The following is a 22,340-nucleotide window of genomic DNA, read 5'->3' as shown; positions in this document are numbered from 1 at the left end:
TTTTCCTCGCGCCTACTACTGGGGCTCTTCTGTTGTTGTTGGGGGCCACATTGGAAGCATATTCGAACTTGCCTTTTCGTAGTCCGGATTCAATCCTTTCTCCGGCGAAGACGAGATCCGCAAAGTTAGCTGGCATGTAGCCTATCATCTTTTCATAGTAGAACGTGGATAACGTATCTACCATAATTGTGATCATCTCCCTCTCTGTCATGGGCGGTACGACTTGGGCTGCGAGATCTCTCCATCTTTGGGCATATTCCTTAATGGACTCATGCTCTCGCTTAGTCATACTCTGAAGCTGGTTCCGATCGGGAGCCATATCCGTATTGTACTGGTACTGCCTAATGAAGGCAGTTGCCAAGTCCTTCCATGATCAGATCTGGGAAGCTTCCAGATTGGTATACCATGCTACAGCTGCTCCGACCAAGCTGTCTTGAAAGAAATGGACCAACAACTTTTCGTCAGCAAAATACGCCCCCATCTTTCGGCAATACATCCGGAGATGCCCTTTTGGACATGTCGTCCCTTTGTACTTATCAAAGTCTGGTACTTTGAACTTGGGAGGGATGACGATGTTGGGCACAAGACATAAATCTGCTAAATCCGAGAATGGGTAATTGCCGAGGCCCTCGACTGCTCTTAACCTTTCTTCAAGCGCCTCAATCTTTCCCTTATCTTTCACGAAGGGAACAGATTCTTTTACGGGTGTGGGTGAAGCCGAGACATGACGGACTATGTTTGGTTGGGGTAGTTCATGGGGGGATGGATCTTTGAGATGGAGCAGGGGGCCGAGATGGGTATCTCCTTCCTCATCGTCTTGCCCGGGATAGTCGTCATAAGGTGGGAGTTGCCCCTCGAAGGTAGGGGCTTGGCTTAAATCTTCCGGGGTGGCACGGGGAGTGAAGTCTGGAGGCAAGCCATAGGGGTAAGCTTGCGGGCTATACCTTCGACCAAACACTGCCGTGATTCTGTCTCAGCCCAGATTTAAGGCGGGCTACAGCACCGGCTCCGCTTCCCTAACTGTACTGGAGGCAGTTGCCGTGGCTTTATCCTCTATAGTTTTCTGGAGTTTTAACATGACCTCCGAGATGGAATCCATTTGATCTTTTAAGGCCGATAGATCGGCCTTCATCTGTTCCTGCACGCCCTCTTCATTATCCATTTTTCTGGATCGAGTGTTATAAGGGTGCCTTTGTGCTTTCTTAGTTATGATGAAATTCCTAAAGAAATAAACAACGGTCAGTATGCCACCCCAAGGTTTTTTGGATAACGTGATGAGTTCAGAACTTCTCATTTTATAAAAAGAAGAAAGCTTTCATCTAGCCAAGATTATACAAAGGAGTTACAAGAGAACCTAACGGTTTCTAATTATATGGGCCATCAAATCTATCATGTGTTGACAGTAATTGATTAGCCCATGAATCTCCTCAGGAGCTGTACACACTTTGGCCATGGCTTTTGCTTTGGCTAATAGACGCGGGAGGTCTTGACTTCCATTCAAGGTCAAGGCGAACCTATCCATCCACATAGTCGCTTCTTGATGCAATGCATCAATCACCCTCCCTCTTGCTTCTTTTTCGGCGTACACTTGTGCAAAATCCTCCGCTAGCTTTTGTTCATGGGTCACAGACTGGTTCAACTCTTCCTTGTATTGCCCTATGATAGCTAGCATGCTTTGCTCCATGGCTTCCAAGTGTTGAGCCAAACTCCTCTTGGACCTTGCACACGCAGCTAACTCTTCTTTTAAGATCATGCCATGCACCCGTGACCGGTCTCTTTCCTCTCTTCGGAGTTTGAGCTCATTGTTGCTACCCCACAATGCTCCTCGGAATTTATTTCGGCCATGTTCCTCCTTGCGGGCCCTTTTGGTTTCTTGTTCAAGGGCTCTTGCAGTGGCCACATTTTCCTCTTGTAACTCGGTGCACTCTTTCCGGATGTGTGTAGCGGCTGATTTGAACTTCTCCTTGGCGAGTCTTGCCTTCCCTAGCTCTAATTTTAGAGCTTGGACTTCTTCATCTTCCTCCGGAGCTTCAAAGTTCTCCTCATTGATAACTTTCAATTTGGAGAGCCAATCTAACCCTCGCGTGTGAACTCTTAGCCATCCATGATAACCACCAATGACGCCATTTCGGATGCCTCTAAGCTCCTTGTCTTTCCTCAACGGACTTCTCCACGCCTTGTGGACTCTTTGTATCACCTTGAGACTTTGCGCGCCTAGATCCCTCACAAGGAAAGGCGAGAGACTTTCTTCTATTGGCGCTCCCCTCATGGGGTACCCTAGCTGTCTTATGGCGAGTGCGGGATTATAATTAATACAACCCCTAGTCCCTATCAATGGAACATTAGGGTAGTCCCCACACGAGAAAAGAACTTCTTCCTTGCCTTCCTTCCAACGAGGAAACCAATTGATTGCGTTGCCTCCTATCCCAGCCAAATGTTGGTCCCAATCGACTCTTCCTTTTTCGGCACATGAGCGATAACTTTGAAGCGGAGATGGGTGTCTTGTGTCTTGCTGGAATAGGTGTGAAACCAACCACACACAGAGAGCGGGTAAACAATAGACAATCCGTGCACTATTTTTCTCACACCTCCAGTCAAAGGTGTCAAACAAATCTGCCAAGATAGCCACCACTGGACTCTCCTTGCTATGGTGATATGCGAGGAAAGCGTCAATGGCGGCTAAGTCCACCAAACCATCAACGTTTGGAAAGAGGACAACCCCAAAAATCAACAAAGCTAATATATCCACAAACGGGCCCCACTTCTCTTGGCTCGCCATATCCCTTGCCTTGCCTTCCAAGTATTTCCGAGGCAGGCCCACTACGCCGTTCCGAGTTTGTTTCATGCGATCCATCTCTTTTGCCGAATCTCCAATCACAGCTGCAATCTTGCTCAAGGAGGGAAGAAACTCGGAGAAAAGATACGGTTTTCTCCCCCCAAGAGGGCATCCTAATATTTCCTCAAACTCTTCAATAGTCGATACCATTTGGAAGTCCCCAAACGTGAAACACCTCAACAGCTGGTCATAGTATTGGGCGAGGGATATGACAGCTTCCGTAAATACCTCCGCTGCGGTCAAATCTAGAATCTTCCCGTACACTTTGCGGAAGGCTTGCCTTTGGAGAGGTCCCATCAATCGTCCCAATTCCTCGAGGCTGGTGACATCTAGACTTTTAGCCTTGACTTGATAAAACCTTTTTCCGTTTTGATTTGTCCCCATCATTAACCTAAAAAAGGGGTGTATCAAGACTCCGACATGAATGATGCAATGCGTATGCATGAAATGGAAAGAAAACAACACAGATGGGTAATTCACACATACGAGACCGCAGAGATCCAATTTTAATGCTACGTTTAGGGCATGATGGCGCCTCAACGTAGTATTAAAAAGGTTACGCATTACTCTGAAGAAACCAAACATCACTAGCAAAACTATAAACTAGTGCTATTTATCAAAAGATGCATGAGAACAAATGGCACGGAGCGTGTTTGCTCTTTGCCCCTATTTTGGGAACCTATAGGACAATATCTAGGGGTCTCTAATAACTACTCCCCAACAATTCATAACTCACACAACTGTTTTCTAGAGGTATCATCACTCAAGATAACAATATTGTGGCGGTATGGAATACAAGCGACAACACATTATAAAGAGAGAAAGCTCTAGACGAGGTTTCACTATTATCAAGCAAGTCGGAGACCTAGCATGATGATAGATTCACCTCCACTCCTTAAATTCCCATGAACCCAGGTGTAGGGCCCCCTTTTTTACTCAAACCCGTGGGTGCTTAGAATGCAGTGTAAAGAATGCGAAATAGACAACAGTTATTTACATTTTACACAGTTCAACAAATGCACACACGAAGTTTCACAAATCCACAATTCCTTAAAATAGGCCTAACTCACAAAAATAGTCCCTAGTGGATTCGCCAACTGTCGCAACGTGCCCTTTTGCGGGCGTGCGAGGCAAGGCTCACGGGTGCGCTTTCCAAAGGAGGAAAGATGCGCGGAGTCGCCACCAACGTTTATTTGTGGAAAACGTCGGAAAAACCAAAGGAAACCGGTCAAAATGAAAATTCTAAGTTCGGGAGTTGTATTTACATTTGAGGAAGGTCTTACGTTTGTCTCGAAGGACAACAACCTATTTTTTAGAATTGTGGAAATTGTGTTATCTTAACTTTTATTTTCTTTTTATTTTTGAGGTCGACAAAAAGCGGGGCTCTTGCTCCTACGTACCCTCCATCAAAGAGAAAATCAGACCTACGTAGTTCTTTCTTAAGAGTGAATCAAGTGATTCTTTTTACTTGAATTGTGATCATTTTTAAGGCGTTGGACCTTAAAAATGATCCTTTTTACTTGGTAAGAAACTGAAATGATAAACTTTCAAACCCTTTTTAGTGACTTTTTTGTGGACGAGCTTGACTAGGCGAGTTGATTTTAGCCTTAGTTTCACTTTAGTTATTAGTCAATTCGATTAAGAATTAAAAATATCCCAAAGAGAAAACGTCCGATTGATTTTCGATTCATTTTACTAAAAGACATTTTTTTTTATTATTATATTATTATTTTACCTCTTTTTTGATTTCCAACGTAGTTACGGCACGACCGAACGGTCGGAATTCATTTTAACAGAAATTAACGGATGATACAATTTAAATGATCGGTGGAAATTTATTTTATTTTTTGATATGGCGAGAAATTACTTAAATAAATGACTGGAGCACGTCAAAAAGGGGGTACGGAAAGTAAATGAAAACGAGAATAAAAATACATGAAACAAAATGTGGACCACCACGGGTACATAGAATGAATTGAAAAGCTCGGTTTTGGGTACTTACCAGTTGAAGACCGAAGAAAACGAAGAACGAACGATGGATGTCAAAGAACGGTTGAAAACCTTCGCGTAATTACTCATGGAAACGTTACGGAAACATTACGGAAGCGCCTCGACTTGGATTTTCTTCACGAAAACAATTTTCCTCAGCAAATTTAAGAGAATACGAAGTGCCAAGAAGGCTGAACCCCTTCTCCCTTCATTCCTCCCTCTATTTATAGCAAAATAGGGGAGGAGCTTGCCACCCAGCTCGCCCAGGCGAGCAAGGTTGCTTCCTCCAGAAGCAACAGCCTTCTGCAGGAAGAATCTGGAAGGCCCAAGTGGGTCTGATTGCTATTTGTACCCCCCTTTTTACTAAATGCACCCCCTTTTTACTAAATGCACCCCCTTTACCTTTTTTGGTAATTCTTTTTTCGTAACGTTACAAAACTTTACGAATTTCATAACGATACTTATTTTCCTTCCGCAAGGTTACGGATCCTTACGGATTATGTATTTACTCTTTTTTAGCTTTCGAAGAAGTTACAAAAACTCACGGATTGCGAAAAACACCTCATTTCGATTTCCGTCACATTACGGAATTTTCACGGATCGCGTAAGCCTGCTTCCTTTTGATTTTCGGCACGTCTCGGGACTTCACATATTGTGTAACAAAGGGTGCCAAGTATCTCGAAGCGGCCAATCAAAGGTTGTATAGCATCAAATAATAATCCCCGGACGAAATTAGGGTATGACAATGATTTTAGAGGTTTTGCTACTTGAATTTTCTGCTCAATTGGATCTATAACTGATTCTGTCGCAGTGGTCGAGGCTTGGTCTTGAGAGGGTTGAACTCGGGATGGGGAAGCCTCTGCATGTGGGGGGGTCCACGATAGAAAGTGCCTTAGTATAAAGTATAAACCCTAGTAATTGTTTTTCTTGGAGTTAGACAGAGAAGGTTCCCTTTCCAGTGACAGGCGATAGCTGCAAGCAACTCAACCTCAAAGCTTAAGAAATGGCGGCGAAGAAGCATGACGCCGGAGACACCAAAAAGAGAAAGCGACTCAATACTGAAACTCACGAAGATCCCAAGGCTTCGAAGCTCGTTGCCTCAAAGAAGCACAAACTAGACTCCGTTGCTAAAGACAACAAGAACAAGAAGACGACTCCTCCTACCGGCCGAGAACGTCGTCTTCATTCCAAGGTTTCTCTCCTTAATAATTAGAATATCTATGATTTCGCTTTGGATCGTTCCAGGATTTTTGCAATTTCTTTTTTTGTTTTATGCCAATTAATTAATTGTTGAGGCATTTGGAGATTATTTGTTTTGATTGATTAGATGAGATTATGATTGTTTCGTATCAGGAACTAGCAGATGCTAGAAAAAAGAAGAGAAAGCGAAATTTCACTCTTGAGCAAGTGAGACATTATTTTTTATTTATTGTTTGTTCTTTCATCAGTTGAATAGAGTGTTGTAACCTTGATGGTTGGGAATTCACCAGGTGGTATTTAATTTAATTTTGAATAGGAGCTTCCACGTCTATGGGAAAAGATGAGACGTCATGAGATTGCTAAAGAGGATAGAGCTAAGTATGTTCCTACAACAAGACATTAAGGGCTGATATTTCTTTGTTTATGGCATGCTAATCCTTTTTATTTTTCATTTAATTCTTTATACTATGTCTTACTTGGTACTTTTATATAATTGAAGGCTAGTGACTGAAGCTTTGCAAAAGATGAAGGGGAAGATTCCAAAGATTGCAAAAACAAATGTGTGAATTTGTAATACATTTGCTAGTTATATTTAGCCTTATCTCAAGATCGTAAAGTGATACCGTTGTCTTCATTCTGCAGAAGTTCTCTTGATGTTTAAGAGAAAAATGGGGTAATGAAAATGGCTTATCATGTTTAAGCACCTCTCCAATACAAAGAAGTTCTCTTTTTTGAAATTATTTTCTGCTCCTTTCTCCATTCTCATCAGTGGAACTTCTTGTTGTTTTTCCAAGGCAAGTGTTTTTTTCTCTCTTGTTTTTGGTGTTTGCTCAATTCTGTTTTTGCTTTTTTTTAACGGGTATTCCATTTTGCCTTCTGGGAATTCCCAAGTCCTTCTTATGCATAAAAGCTTTTTCTTTTTTATGTTTCTTTGCCACCTTTAAAAGCCTTTTTTTTCTTTTCATCATCTTGTTATGTTCCACTGTTCCTACATGTTTTGTTATAGATTCAATGAATTGTATGAGCTCAAATTCTGAATTGGGAGATGTTCTGGATAACTTTAAGTAGATTTTTTCATACCTTTGGTTCCTCTGTTTTGAATTTTGATACCCGTTGTAGTACAATGCATGATTAGTTTCTTAATGTAGAAGCAAGGCTTCATGGTGAGTGTGATTCATAGGTGTTTTGATGATGACAATGATAACAACAAAAGATGATGACAAAGGTGATGAACAAAAAGCTCAAAGATCAAAGAACAACTCAAGTGATCAAGAACAAGTCAAGAGTTCAAGAATCAAGAAGAATTCAAGACTCAAGAAGAAAGCATAGAATCAAGAATCAAGATTCAAGATTCAAGATCTCAAGAATCAAGATCAAGATTCAAGACTCAAGATTCAAGAATGAAGAAAAGACTCAATCAAGATAAGTATTAAAAAGTTTTTTCAAAACTTTGAATAGCACATGAGTTTTTGACAAAACCTTTACCAAAGAGTTTTTACTCTCTGGTAATCGATTACCATATTGTTGTAATCGATTACCAGTAGCAAAATGAGTTTGAAAAAGTTTTCAAACTGAATTTATAACGTTCCAATTATTTTCAAAAGGCTGTAATCGATTACAATGTTTTGGTAATCGATTACCAGTGTCCTTGAACATTGAAATTCAAATTCAAAGGTGAAGAGTCACATCCTTTCACTTAAAAGCTTTGTGTAATCGATTACACTAATTTGATAATCGATTACCAGTGACTGTTTCTAATAAATCAAAAGATGTAACTCTTCAAAAAGGTTTTTGACTTTTTCAAATTGGTTTTAAGTTTTTCTAAAAGTTATAACTCTTCTAAATGGTCTTCTTGACTAGACATGAAGAGTCTATAAAAGCAAGGCTTTGTTTTTCATTTCAACAATCTTGAACACTTATTTCATACAATCCTTTGCAAGCCTTGAATCTCTTTGAACTTCTTCTTCTTCTTTGTAACAAAAGCTTTCTGAAGTTTTCTGGTATTCTAAACCTTGAAAACTTGTGTTATTCATCTTTTCATTCTCTTCTCCCATTGCCAAAAAGAATTCGCTAAGGACTAACCGCCTGAATTCTTTTTGTGTCTCTCTTCTCCCTTTTCCAAAAGAACAAAGGACTAACCGCCTGAATTCTTTTTGTGTCTCCCTTCTCCCTTGTCAAAGAATTCAAAATGACATAGTCTGAGAATTATTTTGATTCTTCCCATTCCCTAATACAAAAGTGTTCAAAGGACTAACCGCCTGAGAATTCTTTTGTATCCCCATTCACAACGTATCAAAAGTTTAACAGCCTGAGATCTTTGTCTCAACACATTGGAGGGTACATCCTTTGTGGTACAAGTAGAGGGTACATCTACTTGGGTTTGACTGAGAACAAGAGAGGGTACATCTCTTGTGGATCAGTTCTAGTGGAGGGTACATCCACTAGGGTCAAAGAGAACAAGGGAGGGTACATCCCTTGTGGATCTTTGCTTGTAAAAGGATTTTTACAAGGTTGAAAGAAATCTCAAGGATCGCAGGTCGCTTGGGGACTAGATGTAGGCACGGGTTGTTGCTAAACCAGTATAAAAACTCTTGTGTGTTTGTTTTCTTCTTCCCTACTCTTTTACTTTCCGCTGTGCATTTAATTTTCGCTTTTACTTTCTGTTAACTTTTTCTTCTACTCCTCATTCTCTTAACAATTTAGTAAAAGCCTTAAAAGAGTAATTTTTTAATTAGTAAAGGTTTAGGAATAATTAATTCAACCCCTTCTTAATTATTCTGAGGCCACTCGATCCAACACTTAATTTTCATGATTGCGGTTTTAGGTGACTAATAGTTTTGTTGATTCCAATGGTTTTGTTCTCATTGGTCATAAATATAAAACCTTACATTTCAAAGCCTTTTGCCTCCGAGGGAGCCAAGAACAAATGTTCTAAGGTTCTCAGTAACATACTACAATCGTGAAGCATTCTGAACAACAAGTAGAATACTAGAATTTCCCTCAAAAGTAAGAACAACTGAAAAAGTAAATGTACAAAGTCACTTGAGTTCTATAAATCATGCATTCTAAAGATTTTCTAAGCTTCAAAGTCTTCAAAACTTTCGTGCCATATCTTGTAATTGTTGTATTTTTCTCTTTTATCTACCTATAAAGTGAAACTTATTATTGGTCTCAAAAAATAATGATTTTATCTAAGGTGTCAACTAATTCTGTGAAATAGGGATTTTGAGTGTTGTTTTGAACAGTTAAGGGCTGAATCTGTAAACTAGCACTGCAACACAGGGATAAAGGTACTCAAAAGTCAAAACGTTTTCTTTTTAATCTTATTAAGCAACTAATTCCTCTAAATAAAATTATTAATCTTATTAATCTTTATAGGCTTATTAGATTATAATTATAATAAGGAAATCGATACCAGGTTATCTTATTTATGACTCATTCACACTAATAGGTGAATTTATTATGTTCTCTTGATGTTTGTGTTCTTTGTTTCTTCCTCCCCCCTAAAGCTCTCTCATTTCCAACATATTTTTTATGAAGGTAGTTGTCTCTCTGGCAAATTTCTATTTTCAGCTTGCGATTGTGAGACTTCTCGTGTTCAGTGATTAGAATTACATAATTTATAAGATTAAAGATTTATCAGGTCCAAATTTTGCTACACTCAGTTAGGTGTCAGTCTTTCCACAGGTGTGTAAGCCTGTAACCCAATATGAGTGTAACCACATTAGCAAATAGTATATAGTGCCAAAGGAAAGCAAATTGTACTTTTTCTTGACTACGATGGAACTCTTTCTCCAATTGTTGCAGATCCAGATAAGGCTTTCATGACTAGAAAGGTTTTCCTTTTGTTCCCATTTTTCTCTTGTACTCATATCCATTAAATAAAACTTATGTTTGTGATTAATCCGAGACTTTGTTTTCTCAAATTAGATGAGAGCAACACTAAAGGGTATAGCAAGACATTTTCCCACAGCAATCGTGACCGGAAGGTGCAGAGACAAGGTACATTTTCTTCAAAGAAAAATAAGTACAAAAAGTGACATGGAAGTGATTAAATGATTCTTTATTTTTCTTCTCTTGAGAGATTTAATTGGAGTTCTTTCTAATTTATTTTTTTCAGGTATATAACTTTGTAAAATTGGCAGAACTTGGCATGGACATCACTAGTCCTACAAAAAGTCCAAAAGCAAGTGAGAGAGAGTTTCTGAAACTAATCAGTGTGTTGAAGATTCTATCTTTTGTTTCTTTCTGGTTTTGCCATTTGTTGCTTTCTTTCAGGGTAATAATAATAATAAAGCAGTGCTGTTCCAATCCACGAGTCAATTCCTGCCAATGATCGATGAGGTTCATTTTCTCTTTTTTCTTTTATCTAAATGCAAACCTCTAATTCATTTCCTCCCAAATGGGCCTGTGGCAGCACATCAGATATTAACAGCGTCGTACGTTATCAAAAAATAATTTTTCAGGTGTACAAGATCTTGTTAGAAAAAACGAAGACTGTCCCAGGGGCCCTAAGGTTGAGAACAATAAGTTTTGTTTGTCCTTGCACTTTCGTTGTGTTGATGAAAAGGTACCAGTCAACTTACCATGTAATTGCTGAATCAATAGAATTACCAAACCCACACACACGCCAAAAAACTTAAATTGTTCGGTAACCATTTTTTTTTTAAAAAAAATTACTCTGTTTTTTCCTTAGAGTTGGGCAGCGTTGGCGGAGAAAGTTAGATTGGTGCTCAATGAGTATCCACAACTCAGGCTAACCTAAGGGAGAAAAGTGCTAGAGATCCGTCCAACCATCAAATGGGACAAGGGCAAGGCTCTTGAATTTTTGTTAGAATCATTAGGTGAGTAGATAACTATATATATTAATTCATGCAAAAATAGCCTTACTATGATATCTCACCTACCTATGCTACATATATAAGTCATATATTTGTTCTGATTCACTATAATAATACTATTTGCATATTTCTAGGGTACAAGAATTTGAATGATGTATTCCAATCTATATTGGTGATGATCAAACTGATGAGGATGCTTTTAGGGTAACAAATGCTGCCACGCCTAGCTTGCTAGTTAGTTAGTTAAAAGTATATATATTGCTATTCTATATATTTCATTTTCACCTGCATATGTTTATCAATTGACTTGTTAACATTATGGATATAATATAATTAACAGGTTTTGTGCAGTAGGGGTCAAGGAATTGGGATTCTTGTTTCTAGAGTTGCAAAAGAAACAAATGCTTCCTATTCCTTGCAATGCAGGTCAAATTCCTTTCTCTAATGAATATTTTTCTTTTTTATATTTAATTATAAAATATTACTTTACTTTTTATTTTATTTTATTTTTTATTTTTAAATTTTTTTATAGGAAGCAGAGACAACTATAAACAATAAAATTTATTTTGTGTTTTCCATAAAATAATGTCTTTTATAGGAAGCAGAGACAACTAATGTAAAAAATCATAGTAATGCCAAGAAAAAATTATAGTTTGTGGTTGGGCTTCAAAAACTACTTTGGGTAACAGCTAAGAGCATGTTTTGAACTGCATCAAAAACTCCAAATATGTTCTCTAGATGTGTGTTTCCAAACATGTATTTAGTATAACTTTCCCTTTGTGGAATTTGTGTGATAGTACTTATCATTCATTGTTTTCTTTTTGTCTTGTCTAGGTTGCAAGTTGGAGGAGTGCAACTTTTGATCTGTAATAAAGTGGGCAAGTGGGCTACTGGAAGTCTTATGTTTGCTACAGGATCATCTGAGTTGTCATTCTGGGTTCTGATTTGTCTAAGTTGGGATCCTATGTTATTATTATTATTATTATTATTATTATTATTATTATACGGTTTTTACCTACAGTTAAAGATGATAGGTACAAATTAAAGACTTTTATCTACACTTAGAAGATGTAGGTAGAAGTTAATGACTTTTACCTACACACTATAAATAGTAGGTAAACCTTATAGTGACAGACAATTAGCCGTCATTATACGCCCTCTCAAAGTTGACGGAAGAAATGTCCGTAGAACAAAGTCTATCATACTTTTACCTACGAAATTTTTATTTATAGTGACAATTTTTGTCTATAGGTATATGTCATTTTTCTTGTAGTCCCATGGCTGGCCTCACAATTCCGTGCAGTGAAGATGTCTTCCAATGCATAACTTCTTGCTTGAATTGACAATAATCTCACACTTTAGGAGACTGACGTAGATTAGTGGAGACATTTTGTACAATAGGCATTTTCTCAACATCTAAAGATCTCCTTTTCTCAAGATAGAGGGGGAAAGACCGTTAGAATGACAAATTCATATTCCTTAGAACATTTCTTTGTGTTGTTTTGTTAACACTGTCAATACTATATATATATATATATATACACATATACCCTTCAATATCAGTGTACTGAGCAACAATTCTTTCATAGGTCTTTCTCAGGGTCTCTGCATGCACGCCTTACTGCTTCTCTCTTCTTCATGTTATGGGGTTTTGATTTTGATACCTTTATCTAATATGCCATAACTCATAAATCGTAATTATTTTATACAAGTACAATGTACAATATTTTGTTCACGCAAGGGATATAATGATATACACGACCTATAGGAGGAATCAATGCTTAAAAAGATAAGTAGAGTTGTAAACATATAGTATAATGGTGTCCAGATTTTATAATTATGCAGTAGGGTAAGATGCTTGCATAGCTATGCCACAGAGTCCTTCCTCAGAATTCACTCCCCTTTGCATCCTAATGTAACCTTCTTCACCCCACTCGGTTCCCCATGAGTTCTTAACCAACCAATATTCAGTCCCATCATTACTAACACCATATCCCACAGCAGTGACTCCGTGATCCAACTCAGTTCCACATGAACCAGTGAAGACACCACTCTTGTAAAATTGAAAGTCAGAGCCACTGGCATCAATGGCTACGGAAACTGGTTGATTGGCCACAGCTTTTTGCAGTGCCTTCTCATTGTTGGCAGGGACATCCTCATACCCAGTAATAGTAGCAGCATCGTTGGCTGCTTCATTTACATTGCACTTTCCATCAACACCCTTATAGGGGTAGTTGGCTTCGGTATTGAGTCCATGATTTTGGATGACGAATTTAAAAGCATCATCCATAAGACCACCTTCACAACCTTGGTCCACACCCTTTGTGTCACAATCAACAAGTTCTTGTTCCGACAAAGATATCAATTTTCCAGAAGTCAGTGCATGAATTCCTTCAGTTGCTGCAACAGCAGAAAATGCCCAACAACATCCTACGAAGTAAATCAACAGTTAGAAAATCCTTCAATATCATTTGAATTAGTAAATGAATTATCATACACTTACCACATTGACCTTGGTCCTTGATGGGTGTAACTGCTCCTTTTTGCCTCCAATCCACTGTGGATGGTACTGCTGTCACATTTTCATACTTAAAAGTGGTTGTCCTAATGATTGAGGAACACATATGCCCCTTGAATCTATTTCTGGGTGCAATGAACTCTTCGTTAGTGAGGTCTGCAAATTGATTAATGGCTAGCTTGTAACGTTTATTGGCAGCGTTGTTGAAAGCTTCAATGTAATTCACATTTTCCTTAAATATCCTGAAACGCTTTTCCCGTTCCTGAGGGTCCTTATACACCTTGCCGTAACGAGTCATCCATTGCTCATGCCTCTCATACATGGATGCATCTTGGAGACTGCGACATGTGACTTGAAAAGCCAAGAAAGCCATGCAGAGAAGCATTGCCAATGAAATATGACAGAAATGATTTTTGGCAACCATGGTAGCTAGCGTAGTGAGCGAGGCAATTATGGAACAATTACTTGAAGTTGATTAGTGAAATGTAAGATGTGTTGTGCTGGTACCCAAGATTATTTGTGGTATTTATAGTAAAGTGAACGTTGAATGGTAAATTAATCTTCTTGGTTTTCAACTCACATCCGAAAGCATCTTTCTCTAAATGTACGTACAAATGAGAATGTTTGGAATATGACTCTTGTATTGTTTGCATATGCAGGTTAGGTACTCCGGACAAATTATTTGTCAAGTGTACATAGAGGCACTAACTGGCATACGGTGGCAAAGTAGTTTTCAAAGGGATGTCTTGTGTTGTGCCTATTAAAAAGTTTGGAATTATTATAAGAGTAACCGTAAATATTCAATTTAGTCCTTGAATTTGTAAGGCGTTAATACTTTGATCCCTGAAAAATAGAAAATAAAATTACCCCTAAATTTTCAAAAAATACATTAAATTCATCTCACAATCAATTTTTTTTGTTAATCCAAACAGCTAATCCTGTGTGGCACTATTGAACCTATTTGTCATCCTAAATTTTGTTATGTGTTACTGACGTAGATGGAATAAATTGTGATCAAAATTTCTGAGGACTATTTTTTCAATTTGGAGAATTGTAGATAATTTTCTTTTTGTCTTTCTCTTTCTCCTCCTTCATTCTTCTCCTTTCCTTCTTCGTTGCATCTTCTCCCTCTCCACCTCCATTGCACCTTCGCACTCTCCACCACCATGGCGTCTAAGTCTCTTACCACAAACCCAACACCACCCCCACACAATTTCATCCCCCCCCCCCCCCCTCTAAAATCATGTAGCAACAAATTCATCAAGATGTCAAGCACAGAGATTATCACAAGTTTGATAATTTATTTTAACCGTGACGTTTAAGCTACAAGAGAAATATGAATTCGCATGCGTGAGAGGTGGATCGAACCAAAAGGAGAAAAAAAGAGAACAAGAAAAGGGGCTTCATGCTTAATTTGATTTTTTCCTCTTTCCTTTTTCCTTGTTTGTTTATAGGGTTGCAAGTCTCCAACGAGATGAGTCTTTTCATGGTGGTTCGTTATGGTTTGTTGTTGTTGTTGTTATTTGCAATGGAGGTTTGTTGTTACTGTTTACAAAGATAGTCATTTTGTTGCTATTGGAGAGTTTTGAGGTGACTCCGGTGGTGATTGATGGATTTATAGTGGTTTTTACCTTTCAACGAGAGGAATCTATGAAGGCATGATTAACGGTAGTGGTGACAACCTATGGTGATGATGGTGATTTTAATTTAGTTGGTCGAAATTTTGGTGATAATTTTCATGTCAACAATACACACAACAAAATTTAAGAAGACTAATAGGTCCATTGATGTCACATAGGCTAGGTTAATTAGCCCTTTGGGTTAATGGAGAAAATTAACAATAGGATGTATTTATCACACTTTTTCAAACTTTAGGGACAAAATTATATTTTTTTTCAAAAAGAAACATACCGATTAACTAAATCCAATCCAGCAGAATTTGAAGGAGATTAATAAATTTAAAAAATAATTGACATTTTATAACGCATATGGTAAATTATTAAAAAGAAAAAAGTTTTCTGAAACAAATTAATCATTTTTAATATTTTCTTATAATCATTTAATGTTTAAAAATATTATGTAGACATTTTCTTGTATATTACATTAGTCCTCTTAATATTTGAATACTTTACCGTCGCATCTCATAATATATATTACACTAATAACTCCTATAAAAAAGGTTGCTGTATGTAATATCCCGAGTGAATCCAAGGCCCTGAGGGTCGTCCCAAGGTGCGACGACACTGAAAATTTAAAATTTTTTTATAGTTTGTAATAGTTTTTTCTCTTGATTTTATAAACAAATTGGAAGTTGTTATTTATTTCATGTTTTTCTTTTTATTTAATTTAAAATGTGACATGTTATTAAAAAGTGCCAATCTTTAAATTAATTTCATAACATTTTACAAGCATAGATTCATATTCAATGAATTTTAAACTCTATGATATATCAACCTATTGAAAAAACACAAAAAATTAAAATTATAAAGGAAATCAAACTAAAATTAGTATTTTCATAAATGACAAAATATATGTAAACTTTAATATGAAATGATATTTTGTAATAATAGATGATAATGATGGAGTTAGAGAATTTTCTTTAGGAGACCAAATATAAAGAATAAATTAAATCATAAATATAATTAGTATTTTAAAAATATATATTCCTGCAAGTTTTCCCAAACTCGATAAAATTGGACGGTAGTATGAATTCATTCCAAAAATATAATATCACCTCTTTCAAATCATTCTTATCTTTTTTGCGAACCGAAATAAGGAGAATCAAACCTATTTCCGATGTACCCTTTGTTATGCCTACTTTATATATACATATTTATATGTATCTAATTTTTTTCGATATATAAATTGAATAATAGACAATAACATAAAAGTAACTTAAATTATAAAAAAAATATGATATATTTTTTCCATATTTATTTAAATTATGTTATTTGTTTAGTGAAATAAAATGTATATTTTTTTATGATATTACTTGAATATTTTTAAGTACTTAAATAGTAGAGGGCCTTATTTAGTACTTGCATGTTTTCATCTTATGCTCCGTTTTGTTGTGACGTAGACTTAATTAAATACTACTACTATCTAGAATCTACGTTCCATTTACTATTGAGTAAAAAAAGATTCACGGCAAATATATATTATTATATGTTTTTGTATAAAATGTATATATTTGATTTGGAAGAGTACGACTTTTCATTTAGCATTTTGCCTGCACGAAGTTGATTAAGTTTTCAAACCTCCATTATTATAATTCCTAACTTTTCCAATACGTTATATTTGAAGCATCTACGTTATATTGAAATGTACTTTGGCACGGTATATTGAAGCATCTACGTTAAACTTGACAAGTAATTTGTCTATAGCACCAATATACGGAAACAAGGCTCTAATCCAGAAAAAATGTGGCAGGTACATACAAGAGAGAAACATTTGTTTGTCTTTGAGATTTGAGTTGAAAACTAAGACTAATTTAGAATTCAACGTTAACATGCCTATATAAAGACCACAAATAATCATGAATAGCACGGCAGAGCACATCTTTCACACATTTCACTAACAAGTCTGAACTAATTGTTCCAATTATTGTCACATTACACTACACTAGCTAGTAGCTACCATGGTTGCCAAAAATCAATTCTATCATATTTCATTGGCATTGCTTTTTTGTTTGGGATTCTGGGCTTTTCAAGTCACATCTCGCACTCTCCAAGATGCATCCATGTATGAGAGGCACGAAGAATGGATGGCTCGCTATGCCAAAGTGTATAAAGACCCTGAGGAAAGGGAAAAGCGTTTCAAGATATTCAAGGAAAATGTGAATTACATTGAAGCCTTCAACAATGCTGCCAACAAACCTTACAAGCTAGGCATTAATCAATTTGCAGACCTCACCAATGAAGAGTTCATTGCACCAAGAAATAGATTCAAGGGGCACATGTGTTCCTCAATCACAAGAACAACCACTTTTAAGTATGAAAATGTGACTGCATTACCATCCACAGTGGATTGGAGGCAAAAGGGTGCAGTGACACCCATCAAGGACCAAGGCCAATGTGGTAAGTGCTTGATAATTTGTTTCACAAATCAAATTCAATTGAATGGTTATCTAATAACTTTTAATTGGCCTTGTAGGATGTTGTTGGGCGTTTTCTGCTGTTGCAGCAACCGAAGGAATTCATGCACTGAATTCTGGAAAATTGATCTCTTTGTCCGAACAAGAAGTAGTTGATTGTGACACAAAGGGTGAGGACCAAGGTTGTGCGGGTGGTTTTATGGATGGTGCTTTCAAATTCATCATCCAAAACCATGGACTCAACACTGAAGCCAATTACCCCTACAAGGCTGTCGATGGAAAATGCAATGCAAATGAAGCAGCAAACCACGCTGCTACCATCACTGGCTATGAAGATGTCCCTGTTAACAATGAGAAGGCACTGCAAAAGGCTGTGGCCAATCAACCGGTTTCTGTAGCCATTGATGCCAGTGGCTCTGACTTTCAATTTTACAAGACTGGTGTTTTCACCGGTTCATGTGGAACCCAGTTGGATCACGGTGTCACTGCCGTGGGATACGGTGTTAGCGCTGATGGAACTCAATATTGGTTGGTTAAGAACTCGTGGGGAACCGAATGGGGCGAAGAAGGCTACATTATGATGCAGAGGGGTGTCAAAGCTCAGGAAGGACTCTGTGGCATAGCTATGATGGCATCTTACCCCACTGCATAATTATCAAATTTGGACACCACCATTCCTAAACTATATACAGTCCTAAATATCCTTTTAAGTCTCAATACCTTCTCTAAAGTTGTGTATATAACAGTGTATCCTCTGGATGAATCATTATACCTATCGATTATTATGAAATGAAAAATTAGTCATGGTCATTATGACTTATGATATAAACAGTTATACACGCATAACAAGTTTGATTTTTATTTTATGATGTGAAAAACTTCAAATGATTTTATGGAGGTGCATATATAACAGAGTGTATAACGGTTCAGTATAATCGCATATTAATAGATTTCAAATAAAGGCTAAGTTATCTTACTGTGTAGAACTAGAATCTGATAGATTTGCTGGACTGATTTGTGACATTTAAATGCACTTTAATCCTTCAAGGGTCTTCATTATTGGTGGCACGATTATGGGGATTTTCCTTGCACTATCTCTCAATTTCCTTTCATTCATAATTATCATAATAGTTGTCCATAGACAACTGGTTATTGTTAATACCCTCACTCAAACGAGGTCGAGGATTGGACACAGGCTTAAAAATTGGTCAGCAACTTGATCATTGGTAGGAATGTGGTGAGTGACAAGATTGACAAGTGCAACTCTTTTGCAAATGAAATGACAATCCAATTCAATGTGTTTGTTGTGGTCTTGAAAAACTGGATTGATGGTCTTGTGAAGAGCACTAATACTGTCACAAAATAATAATGGAGTGCAAGCAAGTGAAATGTAAAGGTCTTTCAAGAGAAAAGTCAATTCAGCTACAATGTTTTCCATGGCCTCATATTTAGCTTCAGTCTTGGAGTGAGAAACTGTTGGTTGTTTCTTTGCACTCCATGAGATAGGATTTCTGCCAAGAAAGATACAATAGTCAGTGGTAGAGTGCCGAGTGGTAGGACAACCTGCCTAATCTGCATCAAAAAAGGAAAAAAGATCAAGTGTAGTGTTTTAAGTAAAGTGGAGACCTGCAATAGTTTCTTAGACATATTGTAAGATATGACGAACCATTTTTGAATGCACAATAGTAAAAGAATGCACAAATTGAGACACATGATTACCACTATACGAAATATCGAAGTGAATAAGAGTGAGGTATTGTAGAGCACCAACAAGCCCACAAAAGTAACATGGATCATCAAGGGGAGTATTATTGGACATCATCTTGGCCATAGCTTCAAGTGGTGTGCGCATTGGCTTACAATCAATCATGTTAGCTCGTTCAAGGATGGTAAGAGCATAGTGTGACTGGGATAGATGAAGGTCATCAGTTCTCGAGAGTATCTCAATGCCGAAGAAGTGATGATCAAAGATCCCAAATCCTTTATGGCAAATTCATGTTGCAGAATTTGAATGAAGCCAGAGTGGTAGTGGATCTTGTGAGAAGTATATCATCTACATATAGGAGAAGAATTAGTGGATCTTGTTTAAGTTCATATAGAGCCATTTGAATTTTGCAAACATGGTTTAGGAATTGAGGGTTAGTCATTCCAGGAGATTGCTCCATGTAAATGTTTTCAAAAAGCACACCACACAAAAACACGTTTTTTTCATCAAGTTGTCAAATGGACCATATCTGAACAGGGGCTATAGTGATTATTAGTCTAATGATGCCTGGCTTGATTACGGGAGAGAATGATTCAGTATAATCCACTCCATTGACTTGGTGGTATCCCTTTTCAACAAGGTGAGCTTTGAGATGATCCATGGACCCATCAGGTTTGAGTTTTGAAAACCCATTTAGAGCCAATAACATGCAAGTTAACGGTGCAAGGGGCAAGTTCCCAAGTTTGATTCTTATGTAGGGCCTCAAGTTCTTCACACATGACAGCCTTCCATCCAGGATGTGATAATACAAAGCGAATGTTATGTGGGTTGCGTAGGATGTCTTCACACGGCATGGTGATTAAGGCAAACTTAGGATTATGCTTTACAATTTGTACTTGAATATTCTTGAATGTTACTCAACATACTAGTTTTACTTATCATGTGATTAGAGGCTCCATTGTCGGAGGTCCACTTTGTTTCAACAATTGTTGTCTAAGGTGATTGAGGGCTGCAGGTGCTTGAGGTATAGCATTAGATTAGGTTGGTTTCTTGGGCACCCACCAACATATCTTTGCTATATTCCCCACTGCATCACTGATAATTGCTAAATATGAGTTGTTTTTTATGATAAAAATATAATGGAAATAACCTTAAAAATAATTATTTAGCAATTATTTATGCTTAAAAGTTAAGAATTGATGTTTTTCTTATTCATGGCTTGTAGATATGAAAAAGAGGAATAAAAAGTCAAAAAGATGCAAAAAATAGCAAAAAGGCCCAGCCCAAGACGTGCTCAATGCGCATCACATGCTCACGACGAAAACACGCATTGGCACTAAGCGAGCAAAGTCGCGCTAAGCGTGAAAACAAGCACCCACGCTAAGCGAGCAGCACAAGCTTAGCGCAGGCCCAAGTCCACTCCAGCAACTATAAAAAGAGGATCAAGCCAAAGAGAAAGGACACACCGAGTCTTACAACACTCTAATACACACCTAAAGCCTGAGAACTCTCCCTTAGGGAATATTTTCTTCTCTTCCATTATTTTCTATTCCCTTTTTCCATCCCTTCTCCTCCATTAGTTCCTATATCCCTTTTCAAGTGTAAGGCCCCTTATGGCTATGAGAGGTTAAACCCTTAGTTAGGGCCTGATAGGCCTAAAAAGCCAAAAGATGTATTGTATGCTTCATATCTATCAATGCAAATAGGTATTTGCTTTCCTATTATCCTTTCTTATTTTAATTTCATGTATCATTCATCCTTGCATCATCTTTAGGGGTTAGGTGCTCGACAAAGGGTAATTCCTAATGGAAATAAAAGGAAGGTCTTACATGCATCAATTTTAGGGATTAGTCGCTCGACAAAGGGTAATTCCTAATAGAACTAAAAGAAAGGGGTATCTTAATAAAATCATTGCTAGACATGGAATGATTGCATTATGTCCATGCATCAAATGAAGCATCTAAAATTAAAACTTCATGCATTTTATTTATTGAGTCTTTGCAAAGACATTTGGGTGATAGATAGGTAAAATAGGCTTGTCATTATGAGACATCCAGGGCAAGTATTCTAATAGATGTCGGTAGAGAAAATTCGCCTAAGTGGTAGAGAAAAATATAAAATAATGCATCTTATGCAAATAAGGCATGCTAGGTCTTAACATTCTCATCTCATTGAATTCCCTATTATTTCTTTTGTCTTTTATTAATAGCTATTATTTTATATCCTATTCTTTTAAACTCATCTTTTATACCTCATCTCATCTTCTTTCTTTATAAATTAGAAATTATCCAACACAAGTAAAAAACAAAGTCCCTGTGGAAATCGACACTCGGACTTTCGAGTCTTTACTACTTGGACATTTGGTACACTTGCCAAACTGTTAACAAGTTTTTGGCGCCATTGCTTGGGATTTTGTTCTTCATACTTGGTTGCCACATATTTTCAATTTTGCATGTTTCTGTGTATGCGAGGTAGAACTGTAACCGAAGATTTAGCTCCACTAAATTCAGAAATTGAAGCCACTTGTAGGTGAAACAATGCTGCAGGAAGAAGAAGAGAGCAAGAAATACAAGGAAGCAGTCAACCCTCACCTCCACCCTCTCCACAAAACTACTATCAAAAGGAAGAGGAGCATGCACGATGAGTGACACTAAAGGACTACTCTAGTACAACTACCCCATAGTTTTTCCCCAGTATTGCAAGGCCAAAGGTTCAAGCAACCAACATATCTTATCCTCACTCTCTCATACAACTGATACAAGGAAACCTCTTCCACGGTCTACCGAATGAGGATCCTTACACTCATCTTGCCACCTACATAGAAATTTGTAACACGGTAAAGATAGTTGGTGTTCATGAGAATGCCATACGCCTCAATCTTTTCTCTTTTTCTTTGGCAAGGGAAGCAAAATGATGGCTACACTCATTCAAGGGCAATAGCTTGCAGACCTGGGAAGTTGTAGAAAAATTCTTAAAGAAATACTTCCCGGAGTCAAAGACTGCCGAGGGGAAGATGGAAATATCCTCATTCCATCAATTCTCCGATGAATCACTTAGCGAGGCGCTCGACCGTTTCCTCGAACTACTCAGGAAGATGCCTACACATGGGTACAGCGAACCGGTGCAACTAAACATCTTCATAGATGGCCTGTGACCAT

The 22,340-nt window shown here is 37.5% G+C and overlaps 4 protein-coding genes and 1 pseudogene across 4 annotated transcripts; 3 read left to right on the top strand and 2 right to left on the bottom strand.

Annotated features, from left to right (window-relative positions):
- The first annotated feature begins 5,798 nt into the window (after positions 1 to 5,798).
- LOC114378771 (pumilio homolog 24-like) lies at positions 5,799 to 6,591 on the top strand. Its single transcript, XM_028337397.1, has 4 exons — positions 5,799 to 6,017; positions 6,179 to 6,232; positions 6,342 to 6,403; positions 6,525 to 6,591. Exons 1-4 carry the CDS (start codon positions 5,829 to 5,831, stop codon positions 6,589 to 6,591), a joined length of 372 nt encoding a protein of 123 aa, XP_028193198.1. The 5' UTR covers positions 5,799 to 5,828.
- Positions 6,592 to 8,874: 2,283 nt separating this feature from the next.
- On the top strand, positions 8,875 to 11,311 carry LOC114378770 (annotated as a pseudogene).
- Positions 11,312 to 12,540: 1,229 nt separating this feature from the next.
- Positions 12,541 to 13,868, bottom strand: LOC114379552 (senescence-specific cysteine protease SAG39-like). The gene is made up of 2 exons (XM_028338227.1): positions 13,370 to 13,868; positions 12,541 to 13,296 (listed from the first exon to the last, which is right to left on the bottom strand). Exons 1-2 carry the CDS (start codon positions 13,806 to 13,808, stop codon positions 12,704 to 12,706), a joined length of 1,032 nt encoding a protein of 343 aa, XP_028194028.1. The 5' UTR covers positions 13,809 to 13,868; the 3' UTR covers positions 12,541 to 12,703.
- A 3,068-nt stretch (positions 13,869 to 16,936) lies between these two features.
- LOC114379553 (senescence-specific cysteine protease SAG39-like) lies at positions 16,937 to 18,320 on the top strand. The gene is made up of 2 exons (XM_028338229.1): positions 16,937 to 17,460; positions 17,537 to 18,320. The coding sequence occupies exons 1-2, from the start codon at positions 17,022 to 17,024 to the stop codon at positions 18,127 to 18,129; spliced, it is 1,032 nt and encodes a 343-aa protein (XP_028194030.1). The 5' UTR covers positions 16,937 to 17,021; the 3' UTR covers positions 18,130 to 18,320.
- Positions 18,321 to 18,899: 579 nt separating this feature from the next.
- LOC114378769 (uncharacterized mitochondrial protein AtMg00810-like) lies at positions 18,900 to 19,347 on the bottom strand. Its single transcript, XM_028337396.1, has 2 exons — positions 19,144 to 19,347; positions 18,900 to 19,049 (listed from the first exon to the last, which is right to left on the bottom strand). The coding sequence occupies exons 1-2, from the start codon at positions 19,345 to 19,347 to the stop codon at positions 18,900 to 18,902; spliced, it is 354 nt and encodes a 117-aa protein (XP_028193197.1).
- Between the last annotated feature and the right edge of the window lie 2,993 nt (positions 19,348 to 22,340).

This window comes from Glycine soja, chromosome 12 (assembly GCF_004193775.1).
Source record: "Glycine soja cultivar W05 chromosome 12, ASM419377v2, whole genome shotgun sequence".
Taxonomy (NCBI): Eukaryota; Viridiplantae; Streptophyta; class Magnoliopsida; order Fabales; family Fabaceae; genus Glycine; species Glycine soja.
This window is presented reverse-complemented; position numbering and strand designations above follow the sequence as displayed.

Coding starts and splice junctions, on each gene's coding strand:
- LOC114378771 (XM_028337397.1), top strand. CDS start 5,829: ATGGCGGCGAAGAAGCATGACGCCGGAGACACCAAAAAGAGAAAGCGA. Junction 6,018..6,178: donor AACGTCGTCTTCATTCCAAG/GTTTCTCTCCTT, acceptor GTTTCGTATCAG/GAACTAGCAGATGCTAGAAA. Junction 6,404..6,524: donor GCTAAAGAGGATAGAGCTAA/GTATGTTCCTAC, acceptor ATATAATTGAAG/GCTAGTGACTGAAGCTTTGC.
- LOC114379552 (XM_028338227.1), bottom strand. CDS start 13,808: ATGGTTGCCAAAAATCATTTCTGTCATATTTCATTGGCAATGCTTCTC. Junction 13,297..13,369: donor CAAGGACCAAGGTCAATGTG/GTAAGTGTATGA, acceptor TTTACTTCGTAG/GATGTTGTTGGGCATTTTCT.
- LOC114378769 (XM_028337396.1), bottom strand. CDS start 19,347: ATGATTGATTGTAAGCCAATGCGCACACCACTTGAAGCTATGGCCAAG. Junction 19,050..19,143: donor CTATTGTGCATTCAAAAATG/GTTCGTCATATC, acceptor TTTTTGATGCAG/ATTAGGCAGGTTGTCCTACC.
- LOC114379553 (XM_028338229.1), top strand. CDS start 17,022: ATGGTTGCCAAAAATCAATTCTATCATATTTCATTGGCATTGCTTTTT. Junction 17,461..17,536: donor CAAGGACCAAGGCCAATGTG/GTAAGTGCTTGA, acceptor TTGGCCTTGTAG/GATGTTGTTGGGCGTTTTCT.